We start from the raw sequence: 20,886 nt of genomic DNA, 5'->3' as shown, positions 1-20,886 counted from the left end.
TAAAGCACCCGGGCCAGATGGATTTAATAGTGCATTCTATAAAGCTTTTAAAGAAATACTAATCCCACATTTAACGCAATTATTTAATTACATCTGGACAGGAGGAAACATTTCAGACACTTGGAAGACTTCCTGTATAATTGTCATTCCCAAACCAAATAAAGACAAATTGAAAGTAGAATCGTATTGACCAATAAATCTTCTCAACCAGGATCAAAAACTATTCACATCCATAATTGCAAATAGACTTAATTCGATGATAGCTGATTTGGTTCACATAGATCAAACAGGATTCGTTAGAGGTAGACACATCTCAGATCCCATCAGAAGACTAAACATCATATTTCATGCTAAATATCATACAAAAATGCTAGGTATTTTATCATTAGATATCTACAAGGCCTTTGATTGTCTGAATTGGAATTATTTTTAAAAGGTACTAGATAAGTATCATCTGGGAGAAAGAGTATTAAATATGATAAACCGTCTATATGACACAACTACTGCAGTGATACGCACTAATAACTTGGATTCAAACTCTATACCAATACAAAGGGGCACAAAACAAGGATGTCCTTTATCCCCACTATTATTTGCCCTTTCCTTAGAACCGCTAGCCATGAAACTACACTCACATGTTCAAATAAAAGGTTATCAAACTAATATAAATGAGGAAGAACACTTACTAAATTTATATGCAGATGATATGACACTAATGCTGGGGAATCCATCACAATCAGCCCCATTACTTAAACTAATGCTAGAAACATTTTCAGAAATATCTGGACTTAAGGTTAACTTTAACAAATCTTCCATAATGTTTTTGCATGTTGGTCCACAGGACCAATTGATGATTCGCAAAACGTTAGGAATTAACATATGTAATTCTGCTTTTAAATATTTGGGGATTTTAATCCCTAAAAATATCTCAAAATTATTTCATATTAATTATCACCCTCTAATAAAGAAAATGAAGATAGATTTAAATAAATGGAAAAAAAAAATTTCACCACATTAGGTCGGATAACAGCCATACGAATGCAAATAATACCCAGATTCCTTTATTTGTTTCAGATGCTTCCCCTGCTTATTACTCATGACACTATTCGTAAATGGCAGAATATAATAAATAACTTCATATTTCAAAACAAAAGACCAAGACTAGCACTAACCTCTTTTTATACTCAGACAAATTCAGGGGGATGGGGACTTCCAAATTTATATTTATATTACATAGCATTTCAAATACGTCAACTTAGTTTCATGATAATGAGATCAAAAAAAGACTTGGATTAGGCTGGAGGAATCTATGTTATCTAATAGTAAGCTATGGAATTTACCTTTCCTACCAATTCGTCATACCTGGCTTAAAAATATTAATAACCCATTCACAAAATCTACATTCACTATTTGGAAACAATGGCAAATGAAATTATCCCCGATATATTCCCCTTTGACTCCCCTACAAACCTATCCGAATGCAGGAGGTGATTTTCTGAAAAAATATATGGAAATAGGGGGAAAGAAAAAATACTTCAGACTCAGATATTTCTTTCCACAAGGCAAACTCACTATCCAACAACTGAAAATAGATATTCCTTCATGGAATTTAGACTGGCTACATACACACCAATTGAATTCTATACTAAAAGACCCTCAAATTAAAACATATGCTGCTAAAGATATTACACAATTTGAAAAAGTTTTGTTGGAAAATTGTCGTAATGGAAAAGGATTGGTATCTAAAATGTATAAAATATTACTGGAAAATGACATGGGAAATCTTACAGGATTAAAAAATCAATGGGAAAGAGATCTGGGTTATCAATTGGAGATATCTGATTGGTCCTCAATATTTGTATCTAAATACAATAAAACTGTTTCAGCCATGCACAAAGACTACTTTGAAAACGTTGCATAGATGGTACTCCACACCAGTTCAACTCTCACATATTTCTTCTTCAATATCCCCCCTATGTTGGAGGGGTTGTAACCAAAAAGGAACGTACTTTCATCCCTGGTGGACTTGCTCGAAGATCAATGGATTTTGGATTTCAATTCAAGATGAACTCAACAAAATTACGAAAGAAACAATACATTTAACACCGGAATTATTCTTATTATCTTTATTCAAAGGTGAAAATAATACACTAAAATCAAAACATCTAATTTCCAAATTATTATTGGCAGCAAGAATAATGATATTACAACATTGGAAGCATCTAGATGAATTGAACTTGCAGATCTGGTACAGCAAAATCTGGACAATGGCAATACTGGACGAAATCACACTACACCTTTGATTTAGGAGAAGTGCTGCTAAACCAGAAACATTTATGTCAATATGGTGGAGATTTATAGACTTCACTTCACAACAAGATCTACACCAGTGATTCTCAAACGGTGCGCCCAGGCACACTGGTGCGCCCTAAGAGGTGGCTAGGTGTGCCTCAAATATTATGAAAGTATATTTTAAAAATGAGAAGAAATCCATTTGTATAGGGTAAGTAATAGTTTTCTATAGTTTAAGTTATTTTTATTCATAGTTTAAAATATATTAATATATTTTTAATTATGTACACAAAGTGTGCCAGAAATTTTTTATATGTCTTACAGTGCGCCACGAACCAAAAAAGTTTGAGAACCACTGATCTACACAAACAACTTTCCCCATCAGCAAAAGCTATTTTCATGAGCAATTAAATAGCTCCTTATAATTTTATATCTCTTAATTATGATTATGTTATACTAAATATTCAAGCTTCAAAATACTCACCTGTATATTAATACTTACCTTTTTATTTCTACAGCTTTGCATATACACTAAATCAATATCATAAGTAATGGCTCTAGGGAAGGGGGAGGGGATTAGGGTTACTTTTATATTGTTATATTATTTATGTGAAATTTTTGTATAATAACAAAGGATCAATAAAAAGAATTAAAAAAAAAAACCTAGAGCACCTGAAAGGAGGGAGACTCAGTTCACTTGTTAAAACTCTATGTTTTAACTAAATACTAGAGTGAAAATAAAAGTAAAGCTCCATTTACATTGTGTTGGTCAGAAAATCTGTGGTTGCCATGGGCAGCAAAGAAAAAAAAGAGGGTACTCCATACTGGGGAGTACCATCACCAAAAAACTCACACTGATTATAAACATGTATCGTGCATGGAGAAAAGACAATACTGGAGCAAAATTCTGAAAGCTGCCAAAAGGGTCACATATCTTTTCTCCAAGGTGAATAGATTATTATATCATGAGACTTACAGTGCAGTCCTGATACCTCATGTAGGTGGCTGGAGAGTTGAGGGGAAGGGGATGATGATGCATGTGCTGTTCCACCACTGGTGGTGGTGGCAGAGGCCTCAGATTTGCCCAAATGGGCAGTGAGGTTTAGCTGGGAGTTCTCCTACTGACATTAGGCAATGAAAGTCCATGAAAAGGGCAGTGGGGGTAGGGCACAAATGGCTTTGAAACTGTGCGATCCAAAAGCCCATGGATTTCCTGAAGGAAATCTTCTGCCTTTGCCAGTGTGAGTGGCAGGGCTGTGGATACAACAGTCAGTCCATTGCTCTGCCCTCTGATCCCAGGTCAGGATTTGGATTGCTGTGCACTTCAGGCTGTTTATGAAGTGGGTGGAGCAATCTTCCTCCCTCTAACATGGATGGTCAGAGCAAAATGGTGAAGTCATTTATGTTCTGTCCAGGCTGATAGGATTACTTAGTTCTCCTGAATTAACTTTGTCTGTAGAATATTTGTGTAGGACATGTCTTTGTACTTGATTTGTTTTAGTTCAATTGTGTGTAAGCTTGGCTCCTAAGCGAAGTTCATAGAAAGAACATTTCCTCTCCTTTCTTACACCTTGCAGCCACCTGCAAACCTTCCCCCAACCCAAAAAAGCCTATATGGGAGACTAGGACATCATCTTCGACAATAGGAGATGGAGTGTGGGGAACTGCTCAAAATCAAGCAGAGGATCACCCAAATTTAGGCAATTTTCCCCTCCACCAGCTACCCCTCACACTCCATCTCACATTGTTCAGGATAAGTTTCCACACACACACTGCCCAAAGATGCCTTTGGAAGGGCCCAGGTGGCTACATGGCAGTAGGAGGGGATGGGAAACTTTCCTTCCATGAACTTCCTTAAGTTAATTTAAGGTCCAAGCCACAGTCTTTTCTTCCTTGAAAGAATATCTAGTGTAGTATTAATCCTTTCATTTCATTCATTACAGGGGGTGCTGTATGATCTAGACAAGGTATGTTTTCCTACTGACCAATAAATCTACAATAAAGTCCAGTCCTATCATGTGGCAGCAAAGCATAAGTTTTGCTGCAGGACTTTCAGCGCAGAACTCTTCTGATAGTGCCATGCTGATGGAAAGAGATAGGATATGGCTGTTGGTCGTCAGTCCTGATCCATCCATTTTGCAACAGCCACTTTCAATCCAGAGTAATTATTTCAAGAAAAATGGTTTGAGGATTGTGGCCTAAGGAGACTGTGGTATAAAATTGGTGTTGTTCTCCACAAGTATTTGAGTTTTTAACACAGAATTTGGAACACACTTTTACTATATTTTTGGAAAAACTGGTGAAAGACTAAGAAGACATTGGCCTAAAGCAGGTGTGAACCTTTGGCCTTCGAGATGTTGCTGAACTACAACTCCCATCATCTCTGGCCATAAGCATGTTTAGTAGAGCTGATGAGAGTTGTAGTTCAGCAACATCTGGAGTGCCAGAAGTTCCCCACACCTATCTGAAAGGCCTTCTTCATCCAAACCCTCACTTGTTTTTAAATTTTATTTTAGGTGTTATAATGTAATTTGAAGTATATGATTCTGTTCTTAATTACAAAAAAATGTTACTATGAAATTAAAAGTGTTCACTTTTTGAGAGGAAGGCGGTATTCCTTTTTAATGTCATACTGGTTTGACATGAGAATATTAGAGTTCTGCAAATAGTGCAAATCAGTTCAGCTTATCTCAATTGTCTGTCATCCTTCCCTTATTCCCCATTATTAAAATAATTCTAATTATTTTTAATTTATTTTGCAGCAAATGAAAGCAATTGAAAGATATATGAGAAAGCTGGAGTTTCACATCAGCAAGGTAATCAGCTATCCTTTCATCTTTCTTCTAGCTTTGTTCTAAAGCCAATTATCAAAAGCCAGTCTAGCATTTTCCTGTATTCCACAGAAATCTCCTCACAAAGCACCTCTTCAGGACAATTTTGGTTACACCTTGCAGTGTCAGTACACACAGTGTGTGGGGATTCAAGGGAGTTTGCAACGTGTTCCCAGTTATTGCCGCTATACAGCAAGTCAGCATCACACTGCCCTAAGGCATGCTGCAGGGGGAGGTAGGCCTAGCTAGTACCATACATGCACCCGGTTGCTAGGCAGAAAACCTGTCAAGGGGACTAGCCCATCTGACTTTTGGGGAAACATTTCTTCCTGACATCAAGCAAACCTCCAAAATTTAACCAAACATTGAACAAAATCCATCCAGTTCAGGTTAGTAATAATGTATGTGCATGCTATTTAGTTAATCCTTTCCCATTTTGACTGGTGACTAATTCACATAATACTAGCAAATACCTTTCATTTTGATGGGTGGGCTTCATGGAGAGAGTGCCTGTGTATTGCTGAGATTCTTGAGCGTGGAGGTGCACTGCATCTCTGTGTGGAGAGACACATTGCATGGCCCATAGGTTCCTATCATTGAAGGCTGTGCCAGAAAAGGCCAAGCTATCCTGTAGGCCAAAGGAAGGATTAGATTAAACTCTTCTTCCTGCCCCCAGTCACAGTGCATGATTAGGCCTTCTGCAGCTGCTATCTGCATTTCTACAAAGATTCACAGAATGTAAAGCTATTTAGGTATAGTTTGACCCTATGCTAGTGGCAGTATACAAGTATTGGCCAGATTGCAATTATGTCCCCCAGTGCAGCACTTCCCTTTTCCTCTATAGCTGTGGGTATAGCAACAAGTATAGATTGTTTGTCTGTTTAAGTACAGAACTTTCCGTGGTAGGGCATCTAGAACACAGCCATTATTCCCATATTCACAGATCAAATATTCATCAAAAAATAGATCCAAAATAATATGTTCCCTGCCAGCAGAATTTCACTCAGCAGGGTACTTTTTGTTCAAGTCCCTCCCACTCAGAACAAAGTGATTTCAGTGTTTTTAAAAAAGAGTGAGTTGCTACAGAGCTAATTCCACACTCAGTTCAGTATATTAGCTTACTGTTCGGTAACCCATGGTGACAAACAAAGGGAACGTCGTGTGAAGCAAGGTTTTATGTGGCCAGAATGTAAGCAACTGCTTCTGAAAACTTTTTAGTGGGAAGTAGCAAAAACTCAGATGACTGTATGAGGACCAGTGCATGCTGTTCCTCTAGATGACAGCAGCGTCTTGAAATTAAACACTGAACAGGAAACAAAGCAAGGAAAACAGGAAATGTGGTAACTAATGACAGCTCTGTGACATAGCAGATGGGTCTGTGATAACTTGGAGACCAAGACAAATGCAGAGACAGAGAATGTCATACCATACCCTTGTGAACATAAGTAAACAGCAAATTACAACTGCTAGAAAGCACTTAATAGTAGCTTTCTAGGATGAAGAGAGGTAACCTGACTTTCAAGTGCTATGGCAGCTATAGCCCTCTTAAAATGACTTGTGAATCTTCCATTAGGACTGAGCTTTGAGGACTGATGCATAATAGTAGTACTAGTATAAAGAGTGTTGTAGGCATCTATATCTTGTATAGATATGATAAGCATCTATATCTTGTTTTTTAATTAAGCAATTTCCACTAAGTAGACCAGGTTTTACTTCTGAATAAATATGCATCGGATTACTCTGTAAGACATTTTATCCATTAGGGATGCAGAGGATTTGGCTTTAATTTCTGGTTTTTCTCCAACTGGCCAGTTTAGGTATGGACATTATATGTAAAGCATATTAGACTACAAAGATTGTCAGCAATACGTGGCACTGATGAAGGAGCCCTGCTCCAGCTTACGTAGATGCTTGTCTGTTCTCTTTTTCTCTGAAGTAGCCTCTTCTGTACAATACAGCGGCATATTACTGATGCCTTTTTCTTATTCTGAGAATTGATTCAAGGGGCTAAAGCTGACAAGCAGGGATTTTATTACTTAAGAGTTTAAAGAAAGCTTAATGAGAGAAGGGAAGGTTTGCACAAATTACAGATAAACACAGGACAATAATAGTTAGGAGCCTGAGAATTCCTTACAGAGCCTTTGTTGTCATCATGAGGTTGTAAAAGGAAGGTGCTGAATTACTTTCAAACTAAAGTCATAGGGCCCATCCATACCCCCTTTTAATCTGCAATCTAACCCCCTTGTGTGTCCTTAATTCACTGGCATCCATATGACATTCCTCGCCATTTCAGACTTTCCCCTAATTAAATCCACACTTCCTGTACACTGCTGTAAGCCGATTATTTTTTTCTGTCCCAATTATTAGCCGCTGTAACCTCTGTAATGAGGACATCTTCCTCAGCTTTTTTGCATTATGGGTGGGTAACTTTAGATCCCACCCTCTGTCCATGCCTCCTCCTCCTTCCGTACAGTTTATTCCTTCCGGCACTGAACCAGGGTACTTCCTCCTTCTGGTTTATGTAGCTGTATCGCATTGCTTTTAAAAAAAACCCAATCAAACATGAAATTAAATGTTTAATTAATCACGTTTCCACTTAAAAGGTATTTTGCAATATTATGCAAACAAAGGCCAATAGACTTAATTGAAAACACAGCAAACCTGCGCATGCACATTAATTCAAAAAGTCAGACATACGTTTTTGCGCTCTTCCAGAAAAGCTTGGGAAAAGCAAACTTCCATTGTGGACCAATCGCTGTAAAGGGGTAGACTTAGGAGTGTGACTAATGCAGAAGTGAATTAGACCAAAAAAAATTAATACCTGTGCATATGGATGTGAAAATTCAGATTTTAAAATATAAATCCAAGCACAAACAGAACATGTATGCATCTTGAGGCCACCAACTGAATATGGAAAACACGGGTTTTGAGGTTAGGTATGGATGGGCCCATAGATGGCATCAGCTTTGGAGTTTACACAACAATCTGTCCAAAGAAAAATATTCTGAATTGCTTCATTTAACTTCCTTCAGTTAACTTTGGCTTTTCTTTTCCTTTTTTTAAAAAAAATCTCAATGGGCTATTGTTGTTCCTATCAGGTAGATGAACTCTTTGAAGCCTATTGTATCCAAAGACGACTCCGTGATGGTGCCAGCAAAATGAAACAAGCATTTGGGTTGTCCCCTGCCAGTAAGGCAGCTCGGGAGAGTTTGTCAGAAATCAACAAAAGCTACAAAGAATACACAGAGGTACATGATAATTTGTTTTACACTATCTTCTCCAGGTTGAATTCGCCACTTATTATGGTGAGAACATTGAGTTTTTGTAGTGTGAAAACAGATCATGGAATATCTAAAGTATGGAATTAAATGCCACTGATACTACAGTAGCTTCTTGTCGGGAGGATGAGCTGGGCTCCTGGGGGGTTGTCAGAAGAGGATTCAAATGGCTGGCAGAGGGAGGAGGGAGGAACTTACCCTCTGTGGAGCGAAGCCGAAACAGAGGACATGCCAGAGATAGGGTCGCCTAGCAACGGGGAGCCTGAGAGCCTTGAAGTTTTAGAATCCCCCCAGACATTCCCAGGCCCTCCCTTCTCCGCAGCTCAGAGCAAGAGGGAGGGCTGATCACAGCAGAAAGGCGGAGAGATGGTTTACCCTCAGCTCCTTCTTTATCACCCATAGGGGAATCGGACACTTCAGAAGAGGAGGAGGTGATGCCTCCCCCCTCACCACGCACACGCAGACGGTTGAAAAGACAGGAGAGAAGGGGGGGAAGGCGGGCAGTACCTGAGGGGGAGTTAAGGAGGAGCGAAGGGTTGCGCGCCCGTTTAGCCCCTTCTTAAAGAACAGGCGGGAAGCAGCCCCTTGCTCTGTCAACTTTCTCCCAATGTCGCAGGACCTGTATCCCTGTATTGCTTCATGAGAAAGTGCAGTCTTTGTTGGACATTACTCTAATAAAACACGAATTAACTACAACCTCTGGTCTGGTTCCTGAGTCGCATCCTGGGCCTGACACTTCTTCAGTATGCGGCTTTATGCATCCTACCGTCCAGAGTGGAGGCTTATAATGTGAGCTACAAGAGAACAACCCTTGTTAAATGTTAACTACCCAACAGATATTAGAACTATTTTTTTCCTTTCCCAGGGAAGTAATCACCAAGGAAGTATTCCTTCACCAAAGAAATACCGATTGGTGTATCCTGGGGTACAGAGGTTAAACAGATAATGGGCCTGGGAAAGTGTCACTGATCTCCACTGTGGGTTTCACTTACATTCCACCAGTGCTTTTTGGACACTGAAGAGCATGAACTTTAGGAACACTTGTCTGGGAGTACTGAAGTGGACTAGGTGTTTTGCAGGCTAGAGAGAACCACAGGGCAAAGAAGCTGAAGGACTGAAGTTGGATCTAGACTGATCCCAGGTGCAAAAAGGGCTGAAAGAAGCCTCTAAGATGGAAGAACCCTTGTCTGAGGCCAGGAGCAGGGGGATTGTGGGCTATTTCATTACCAAATTCCTGAACAGAAAGCACTTCCACAGAGAAAGTGGTGTAAAACATGTCTATAAATGGTCACATTTGAAAATGCACATGTGTGTATTTCACTGTGTGTGCATGCACTAGAGAGCTACAGTTGACAGTGGCTTTCTAGAAATCCTGAGAGGCTGAGCCCAGCGGACAAAAGGGTTACTTGCTCCAACATTCATTAAACCAGAACTATCATTAGAAGCTAAAATGATGAAACTGAGGTTATCATACTTTGGACACATAATGAAAAGACATGATTCACTAGAAAAGACCATAATGCTGGGAAAAACAGAAGAGAGGAGAAAAAGAGGAAGGCCAAACAAGAGATGGATTGATTCCATAAAGTAAGCCACAGACCTGAACTTACCAGAGCTGAACAGGGTGGTTCATGACAGATGCTATTGGAGGTCACTGATTCATAGGGTCGCGATAAGTCGTAATTGACTTGAAGGCACATAACAACAACTAAGATGTCAACCTGAATCTAAAGTCTAGAGATTGGGGGGAACTGCTGGGCTCCAGGCTCCCTGGACACTGAGGGGGAAAAACAGCAATTTCCACCTATTTATTCCCTATTCCTTTCCTCCTCCATGCTTGAGCAAAAGTTATGACTACCTTAGAACCTTTGAGACAGATAAATAGATACATCAGTTATAATGCACGTTAGGGCACTTTTATATAGTTGTTTTGGATAGTTGAATTGACATTAGTATTCTGTTTTCCTACACAGAACATGAGTACTATTGAAGGAGAGCTAGAAAATCTAATGGGGGAGTTCTGCATCAAGATGAAAGGTAATTGGCCTGCTTTTCATTACTTTTGCTGCTCAAGCAGTGCATTGAGATGTGTGTGTGTTTCTGAAAGCACTGAGAGCACAAACCAATTTAGATAAGAGGTTTGTTTTCTTTTTTCCACCACATTGATTATGGAGACTCTAGAAACCAACTGTGCTCGAAGCAACCAAATGAATTGTACATATTGGAGTATCGAGAATTTACTGCAAATATTTCAAAGATTTTCCTCTGTGGGGTAATCAAATTACATTATACATTTCTTCTTCAGAGCAAAGTGAATGGGGGTAGGGTTTGTGGGGGTGCATCTTTTGTACACATTTTCTTATGCCATTATTTGAGTAAGAAACTCTGTCACTACCAGGGATTTTGAGTGTTGAATTATTTCTGAAAAGAGAGAAAGAGTGAGAGTATTCTTTACCATCTATCTAGATTTTAATGAGAGGATAACATATTTTCCAGAATTAAGCTTTTGGATTTTTTTTAGTATGTAGAGTGCTGATCCCACCCATCAAATTTATACAAGTGGAACAGAAACAGAATTAGTAGAAGAAAGTCTGTAGTCCTTTTTGAGAACTGTATGTCATCACTGAGATTTTCTACCTACTGCCTACCTACCTACCATCTATCACACTACAATAGATAAACATGAAACAGTTTCCTTCATGTATTTAAGTGCTTGTAAGTTACATAATCTTATGTGTGCCTTGAAATACAGATACCTCACTAACAGAGCATGGTATATCTGGAGTGATTATGTAGCACCAAGTTACATAAATAGAAAGAGACATTTTTGTCTGCTGTCATCCATGACAGGTTTCTTGGACATTTGTTCCTGTTTAGAGATGTGAAGGCCTGGGGGGTGGGAATGAAAAATTAGGGGTTTTTTTCCCCATTTCACCTGTGTTTTTTTTCCAATCATTCAAAAAAAAAAACACCCAGAAAAAATTGGGGAAATGAAAAAAAATCCCAAACAGTTTTTCCCCCCAAAACATTTTCAGGTTTTTACTGGGCCTTAGAGTGTTAGACTATGACATGGGAGACCAGGGTTCGAATCCCCACACAGCCATGAAGCTCACTGGGTGACCTTGGGCCAGTCACTGCCTCTCAGCCTCAGAGGAAGGCAATGGTAAACCCCCTCTGAATACCACTTACCATGAAAAACCCTATTCATAGGGTCGCCATAAGTCAGGATCGACTTGAAGGCCGTCCATCTCCATTTTCACATCTCTATTCTTGTTTCAGGCTTCCTCCCCTTTCCCCTGCTTTTTTGTTTTGTTTTGGCCCCAGCTTCTTTTGAGGGCAAGGAAAATGCCATAGAAATAGAAAAATGCATTTTGTTCCTTGATGAACATACACATGGACCCTTTATTGCAGGCAAACAGCAATATCCAAGTGCCACAGGATTCCCTGCAGCACATGCTATATGAATGGTTTTGAGATCCCTTTTATTTTGCTGTGCAGAGGCAGTAGGGTATAGGGATTGTGCTCAGGGATCATTATGTCACCCAAAGAAGTTGCTTTACTCCCTTCCTACAGTGTTGGCAACTGAGTTTGCAACTTAAACCGACAGAAGAGCAGGCATTGGTGCTCCTTGAGCTCAAAGGAGAAGCTTCTACCTAGTGTATGAGGGCTGTACAAGGGTGCCTATGAGTCTACAGCTATTAGCACCACCAAAGCCTTGTGGTTACTGAGAAGCATAGTAAGAACGTTTCCTCTTTGGTTGGCAGATGTTGCAGAGCTCTCTAGTATTGGCTTCCTTGTCTCAAGCAGGAAACACCATCACAGCTACTACCTGGGACAGTGTCATAAAGTATAGCTTGGAAATGAAAAGACATTGAAAGAAAAGATTTTAAGTTCCTCTTGATTCCATTGATTGGAAAATTAATCCTATTATACCAGTTTAATTGTCTAAGACACAACTTAGATTAACCTGAATTTAGGTTAAACCTAGTGCTGCCCAAATAGTTTCTTCTGGTTGCAAATCAGGAGCAGCAAAACTGTTCCTCCTGTTTCTTCTGGTTTTATATCATTTATAGGACCTTTCTTGCTGAAATTATATTTGCCTCCATATCACAGCCTAGAGTTTCAAAACAGAGGAACATGCAAACCAATTTGTCATTTTGTATCTGTAGAAATAAGATTGTTTAAATCTTTTATTTGTTTTTATTTTTCAAATGGTGTTTTTTATGGCTTCAGTAAATGAACTGTAATGACTATAGATTATTTTCTTCTGATCTCTACTAAATGCAGAAGCATCTGCTATTGACATAACAGTGGAAACACAGAAGGCTGCCTTATACTGAGTCAGACATTGATTCCTCTAGCTCAGTACTGACTACATTGACAGGCAGTGGCTCCTTCAGATTTCAGACAGGAATCTTTCCTAGCCCTCCCTGGAGATGCCAGGGATTGAACCAGAAACCTTTTGGACATAAAGCATGTGACTTGCCACTGAGCTATGGTCCTTCCCAAAAAGGAAACAATGCTTTTGTTACTAACATACTGACTTTACAAAGGCATGTGCCCAAATAACTCCATGCAGTAAATGGGACTCAAGCTTTTCACAAAAAGCAGGAATGAAGGCAGATATTGGGATAAAAACAGATAAATTATTTTGAACCCATGTTTCTGGAAGCTGGAGCTTTAATCCCAACAATATATGATAAAACTTGATATAAAAGTATCAAGTTCTGGAACACTGGCCTTATAAGTGTTAGGTCCAAACCCAACACGCAAGTCGCCCTGTCAACCCCAACTCGCTTATTACACCCGGGAAGAGTGCGGAGTTGAGTGCAAATGAACCCACTATCAGAGATCAAGTAACACGAGACAAAAACCTTTGCAAAGGGGACCCAATACTTACAAGCCGAAGCAGGCCAGCATGGGAACCCCATTTATTGGTGTTCAAGGGTTTATATAGGCTTACCCCGAAGTTTACAATATCGGGTTCACGTCATAAAATACAAAAGAAGCAATTGCTAACTGTCATAGCTTTGGGGCATATGTAAGGAGGTAAAGGGGTACAGGAGGAAGGACAAAGTGGAAACATCAAGACTATCTCTTAGACTCTATGTCTGCATATTTCGCATGTCCTTGAGATAAGCACTATGCAGGAGCAGACAAAGGCAACTATTGAGGGGAGGCCCAGCTGCAACCGGGCGCCCCCTAAACTGGAGACAGACATGATATTACTTTGCTTACATATCAAAGGAGTTTTACAAGTCAAGGTTTGTGGGACATTGGAACAGCGTTTGACATTCCTATGCAAGGCACATTAGTAACAATAAGCAAGGTTATAAGCATAAATGTGATACAGAAATGCATAGTAGGGACGTGTCCAGCTTAAACCGGCTTTTATTATGCGAGCCACTGGAATGTAGGTAAGGGTCAGGTCACCAGGAAATAAACCGACATTTTATATCAAAAGTAAAATAAAGGCCACTTTGGTTCTATTTCCCATAAAGCCCAAGCTGGTTTAGATAGGACAAGTGAACTATAGTTTTACAAGCACTGGGGATTTCAATTTAACCCCAACAGTCCCCCCTTTCAGCCCTGAGAGACTAACTAGTCTCTCAGGTAGCTGTATTACCTTGCTTGGGTTGCCAAATCGGTCTCAAAGCCATTTCCATGTAAGTTGGTTGCGGTTTTCGGAAAAATGACAGTGTGAGCTTGTTTATACAGACTGAGGCCAATTGCATCAAATTTGGAATAGCAGATTGAGGCTTTCGGGAAAATGAAACAATCAGCCTATGCAGGCAGGCGGAAGCAAGCTGGATTAAATTTGGGATGCATTGTATACAGCAACAAACAGCTATTAATAATACTATAACTATTACAACATAAAACACAATCTTGCGTCAGTCTGCTCAACTTCCTTTTCAGTACATCGACCAAGGAACTGTCAAGTATGACTGGACCTTTTGATACTACTAGAATGGCCCGTTTGCTTGGTTTTGGTCCCTAAAACTAAACTCAGAGACCTATAGACATTAACTGAATAACATTAGAAATACATTGCAAGTAACAACATCCAGTAATAATAATAATAAAAAAACTATTACTATAATCACATAAAACAATATCTTCTGCCAGCTAGACCAAAATTCACAGAGCCACCAAGGGCCAGCAGGCATTTGGCGACCCGTTAAGCCCCATAGGAAAAGAACAAGTCAGTGACCAAAGGAAAATCAAATGCAACAAATGCTACCATCTCAACAGTAATATTACCTTACCCACTGTTTTATGTCCCATTCTTCAAAGTCCAATTGCCATTTTCAAGTGGGTATATCACATGTATTGGTCACACAGACCTCACCTCTTACTAAACCGCTTATCACCCAGCCCTCCTCTACCTCCTTTAAGCTGTAGCAGGAAGCAAAGGAGACTGTACTCCTTAAGTAACAAAGGGAACTCCCACTTATCCATGTGGTGAAGTGTGTGTTCCTTGTTTTGGTTGTCCCTGTCTCCTGTAAAGTCCAGGCCAGTGGGGAGGTCTCAATATAAGAAGACCCCCTATGTCTGTATATATTTTCCGATATGTGTGCTTCTAGTCAAGAAAAAAGGAAAACTAATGCTATTTCTAACGAGCAATGGGATTCCCTGTGGATGGGGGTGTATCCGCCAAGGATTAAGATAACATTTATGCGACAGCGTTTAACTCTGCCCTTGTTTTTCTATGCACAAAACCTCTGGAACGCATTACCAGCCATGGGGGTATGTGTGAGTTGGGGTGGAAGTTATAGCTCTTGGCTTTTGCACCTCCTAGATTCCACTTGAACCAAAACGGGGTTAGCCAAGCCGTACCACTCCCTCCTTTTATGTGAAAGGCAGATGTACACAGATGACCTTTCACATATTAGCAAGCACCGTTCTGCCCCCTGGCTCCAATACTGACTTCCAGGGTGTGACTGTGCCATATGAGATGGATACACATTACAAGGGCTAATTAGACAAAGATCAGAATTCAAATCACCACAATGGGGTGCATTATAAGGGTTAAACCTTCTTTGGCATCCTTATCCCAGCCAAACAGGGAATTCCAAATACATCCATGTTACTATATCTGTGAGTGCTTATCTATAATGTAAATGACTGTATGGCAATCATGTGCTATCTAGAGTGTACTTGCTCCCCCATTTGTTTAACTGCTTCTAATTGTTTCTGTACATAGGATGAGAAAGTAGTGTCTGAAGATCAGCTAGGTCATAACCTAATGTGATGGGTTTGAGGTGTTGAAACAAATCTGGATTAACTAATATTCTCTGGATGATCCATACAGGGACTTTAAATGGAAAATCACATCCTACATTTCCTTAATACCACAAAGGCATCTATTGAAATGTTAGCATAGGTTGTGTATAGTACTTATCAATAACATCATAATCACAAAATGTTCTAAGGCACATGCACCCATGTCCAGAATATACAATAGTTGAACTTAATTCATTTCTTAGCATGAAAAAGCCATAAGATACATTAATCATTTTGAGAGAAAAGCAATCTTGATGGAATTCCAAACTATCATCTTCCTAGATTCTTATGGTGTTGACATCCATTCACATTAATTGTTACCTATTCCTAGCCATTGTAATGACAGAGTGAGAAAATAAACAAATGGGTCAAAACTTCACATTGATGAACCTCACATCTGAAGTAGCCAAATTCAGTAAACCCCTATTACAGAATCACTCAGAAGGATTTGAAAAGTAAAAACATCTAAAGAACAAAACAGCCATAACATATAAATTATGAAGGGAAAACAATAACAACACATTCTTAAAGGACAATGCATAAACAGTTACATTCAATATTACAATGGAAATATTACAAAGAAAACAAGTAAATAAAACAAATAAACACACTGTGGGATGGCTTGCACAAAGTTCATCCTGTTCCTGTTCATGTTCAGTTACAGCTTCCACTGAACATGTGTGTCTTTTGCTGATGCTAGGCAGAGAAAGGACTGTATGAAAAGATTGCAAACTTGCACAAGGTGCCCATTTCAGGTTGCTGGCCAAAATAGGCCCAAAAATAGTTCTGTGGTTAGGTAGAATGAAGCAGGCCTCTATGCTGTTATTGCAGCAATACAGGAAAATAGCATGCCAGTTGCATATCGTGTTCTGGTCCTGGAGCACTTCAAAGATCGAGTCCAAAATGTCTCAAAATAAAAATCTTCTGTGATACACACGCAAAAGGAAAATGTTCCTTGGGGAGAAAACACTTCAGTACAGGAAGGAAAATATAAAAATAAAACATCCGTGGCCACAGGTGAGACTTCTGATCAAAGTGGACAAAACCAAAATATTGTTTTTGCAACAGACAGACAAAACACACAACAGTACAACATATTCTAAACTCCTGAGTTTCCCCATCCTCTGGCTATGTAGAGCCTTGCTCATGAAAAGTAGCCACGGAAAGCAGAGAAAAAGGATTTATACCTCTTGCTATGAATGCAAAACAAAGAGATGTTAGTGGCACAAATAGATTAAGTTCTGTTCCAAATCAGCAGGGTGTTCCAATGGTGCTCATCCTGTATGTAGAGCAGTTGCTCTAAGTGCCTGTCAAGGAATAAATGCACTAACATGCGTTATAATTGTGAACATCATTTTAAAAGAAAAAAGTTCATTAGTAATAGTGTGATTTATATGCACAAGGTATGACAATGAGGAAAGCATTTTCCTGTTGAAAGTCCTGGTCCATCTTCAGTCAAAGAGCAACTGGGGATGAGTTTCTGTTTTGGAAGCAAAGTAATATTGATTCCCAATGTGAATTCTAATATGAGGTAGACAATTACTGTGGCTGGAAGCTCTGCATTTTGGTCCCCTTTTGCTAATGAATTTACCTAGTCACAAGAGGGCATCACATTAGGTTTAAACAGCAAGGTGGCCTCAGTTTTGCCTATCTAGGAAATGGGCAAATCATACATTTCACAGACAAATTTAAAACAATTACCTGGGATCGAGTACCTCAAGAAGAGGTTTTATTTTCCTTATGGAAGAAAGAACCTTCAAGAAGTTTTGTTGTTGACTTCCAAATATATATATATATATATTACTCAAGTTCAAAAGTTTAAACAGGTATAGGTTGTAATCCACAATCTAGCAACAATGATGAAGAAGAGAGAGAAAAAACCCCACATACAACATTTTGTTGTTTCCTGTCATTTTTCCCTTTTCCTGTCATTTTTCCCTTTTCTTATTACCATCAATAACTATTTCTCAAACTATTCTTCCTCTACCATCAAAATAACTTATTTCCTAGAATCCTTCATTTTACTTACAACCTTTCTAATTCATGGGTATCTCTTCCCTGTCAAAGTGTATGGGGGGAGGAAAACATTTCTACCCACAAGGCACTACATACAAATTTAATTGGCACTTACAATTGCCTCCCTTTATATACAGGTAAATGGGTAGAGTAGTTTCAAAAGTAATTTTGTTATTTTTGCCCCTTTGGCCACTGACAGAAAAACTGACTGTGCCAGGCTTTTATCTACAAGCAACAGCCAAAGGTTCAGGTCTAATCTAAACAAAAGGAACTCTAGTACCTTCTCCTGATTTCAAGATGTATGCTTAATACGTTTGTGCTAGATCTAGAGAACAGGGGGGGGGGAAACCAATCTCTTTCCCTTTTCTGTAATTCTGGCTCAACATGCAGTAACAAAACAAACAAACAAACAAACAAAAAAACAGAACCACGTCAAAAGAAACGTAACATTTACAAGATAAGAAATAACTGACAAATAATGAAAAGCAAAACTTATTCTAGACAAATATCCCCCCCTCTGTGAACATCTGCTATTGGGATTAATGTCAAACGGCAAGGGCTGAAATAAGAAATTATATTTAATAAGTTACAATCACATAACAGACAGCACAATAATTAGGAAAACACAGCCAATCCGTCTTTATATAAAACATAGTAAACCATAGGGATCACGTTAGACTTAAAGCATAAAACTGCTGCAGAGAAAACAATCATCCCACTGTTTAAACAGACTGGAGAAAACAATTTTAAGAAGCTTGAAAAGGAAGGGAGCTCCAAAGAAATAAAACGTTCCTCAATGGCAAGGACTGAGATAAGGAAGATATAAAACATTACATCAGGAAGGAAGATGCACACAAGTAATCTGTAGCAAGCAAGACAGACAAACACAAAAAAAACCTTAATAATCTAAATTCATATCAAATAAGGAGGAAGGGAAGAAGGAGTTAACCCAGTACAGGAACAAAAGAAAAAGAAACCCTGACATTCTAAAAGGAATCGCTTAGTTCAAATCCTATACTTTCTATAAAAAAAAATGCTAAGAACTACTAAGAGAACAGGTGGGCAGCGCAGCTGATCCAAGCAGTTAAAAGAGGAAAAGGTAAAATCAGCATGATTTATGAACGACAGTAATGGAAGGAAAGTTCCCTTGAAAGCAAACCCACAGAAAAACTTTCATACATACACTCAAAAAAAGCTATACGCATACAGCCCCTCACTTGGGTACCCAACTCATACACATTTATTTTATGCAAATCCTTCCTATTACCATTCTTACGTTCTTACTTCCCGGGAAAACACAAGCCTTACACACCTAGGAGTCTGACCCGTCCCTGGGCGTCCAGGTACGGCTGGTCTCGCACAATCAATGGCGTTTCCTTAGTCAATAACCGTTTCTCTTTTTCTCCTTTTCGCAAGCGCGTGACCGTTCCCCCCTGAGGGCCCCTCTCCTGGATCCTTCTCTTCCGTCTCAGCACTTGAATCAGAAGAGACTTGTTTCCGCGCCGGCCGAGGAGCCCCGCCTTCGGGGCTGGAAGGCGGCGCTGGCGCGGAAAGCATAATAGAACGACTTAAAATCATTCTTCTCTCTGAGTCATCCTCAGAAAAATAACTTGGAGGGGGGGCCTCACCGGTCAAAGATCTGTCTTTCAGCATTGTAAAAACCCTGCAATCTCTGCACTCCCATCTGCCATAGGAGCCAGAAATGCAATTAATCTGAATGTTTTACCTCAATCCGCTCCCCTACTCCTCTTAAAGGAACGGGTTTAAAGGAGCCACTCTTTGGCTACCGTTCACCCGGTGCCAATACTGCAGTTACCCGCGGTCTGGCTACCGCACAGAGCTCAATCATCTTTCTCTTTTTCAGGCCTCTCTTACGCACAGGCAAGTCCTCCTCTTGCCACAGCATACACATTATTCCCAAAGGGCTGTCCTTTACCGGCACACTCCCTTTATTTCCCATGACGTCTGATAGCGGGTTTTCCTCAACTGTGCTTTATCCCCAAAATGTCAAAGCCGCCCGCTTTTATTGATAACCGAGAAAATTCTCTCGTGGCGCCTGTTATCAAATTAAGGGGTGCAATGGCAAAAAGGGGGTCCGCACAAGGGATCCCGGACGAGCCCCCAATTGTTAGGTCCAAACCCAACACGCAAGTCGCCCTGTCAACCCCAACTCGCTTATTACACCCGGGAAGAGTGCGGAGTTGAGTGCAAATGAACCCACTATCAGAGATCAAGTAACACGAGACAAAAACCTTTGCAAAGGGGACCCAATACTTACAAGCCGAAGCAGGCCAGCATGGGAACCTCGTTTATTGGTGTTCAAGGGTTTATATAGGCTTACCCCGAAGTTTACAATATCGGGTTCACGTCATAAAATACAAAAGAAGCAATTGCTAACTGTCATAGCTTTGGGGCATATGTAAGGAGGTAAAGGGGTACAGGGGGAAGGACAAAGTGGAAACATCAAGACTATCTCTTAGACTCTATGTCTGCATATTTCGCATGTCCTTGAGATAAGCACTATGCAGGAGCAGACAAAGGCAACTATTGAGGGGAGGCCCAGCTGCAACCAGGCGCCCCCTAAACTGGAGACAGACATGATATTACTTTGCTTACATATCAAAGGAGTTTTACAAGTCAAGGTTTGTGGGACATTGGAACAGCGTTTGACATTCCTATGCAAGGCACATTAGTAACAATAAGCAAGGTTATAAGCATAAATGTGATACAGAAATGCATAGTAGGGACGTGTCCAGCTTAAACCGGCTTTTATTATGCGAGCCACTGGAATGTAGGTAAGGGTCAGGTCACCAGGAAATAAACCGACGTTTTATATCAAAAGTCAAATAAAGGCCACTTTGGTTCTATTTCCCATAAAGCCCAAGCTGGTTTAGATAGGACAAGTGAACTATAGTTTTACAAGCACTGGGGATTTCAATTTAACCCCAACATAAGTAAGTCTTTTGTTAGTGTAAAATGTGCATTGGACCAGCTCCACAGTGAACTGGTGTAGGGCCACTTTGGGCTCACATGGGAATGTCTGAGAGCTATTCATCTTTCATTTGTTTTATCCCACGCCCATTTGCTCAGTAGCAGCCTCTGTGCTTACAGATACATGGACAGCAGAGATCGAGTTATTACATTAAGGCATCAGAAAGGGAGATGGAGCCAACAGCAGAGTG

At 39.8% G+C, this 20,886-nt stretch overlaps 1 protein-coding gene across 6 annotated transcripts in view; it reads left to right on the top strand.

The window, feature by feature from the left end:
* RIPOR2 (RHO family interacting cell polarization regulator 2) overlaps nt 1–20,886 on the top strand; it is a 103,101-nt gene that overhangs the window by 48,846 nt on the left and 33,369 nt on the right. For all 6 annotated transcript variants that reach the window (XM_061593646.1, XM_061593683.1, XM_061593655.1 and 3 more), the window contains exons 5-8: nt 4,236–4,259; nt 5,055–5,108; nt 8,222–8,371; nt 10,375–10,438. In XM_061593646.1, the coding sequence (XP_061449630.1) occupies nt 4,236–4,259; nt 5,055–5,108; nt 8,222–8,371; nt 10,375–10,438 (292 nt within the window). The remainder of the gene's footprint in view (nt 1–4,235; nt 4,260–5,054; nt 5,109–8,221; nt 8,372–10,374; nt 10,439–20,886) is intronic.

This window comes from Rhineura floridana, chromosome 1 (genome assembly GCF_030035675.1).
Source record: "Rhineura floridana isolate rRhiFlo1 chromosome 1, rRhiFlo1.hap2, whole genome shotgun sequence".
Taxonomy (NCBI): domain Eukaryota; kingdom Metazoa; phylum Chordata; class Lepidosauria; order Squamata; family Rhineuridae; genus Rhineura; species Rhineura floridana.
The sequence above is the reverse complement of the archived record's forward strand: the minus strand, read 5'-3'. Positions and strand labels throughout refer to the sequence as shown.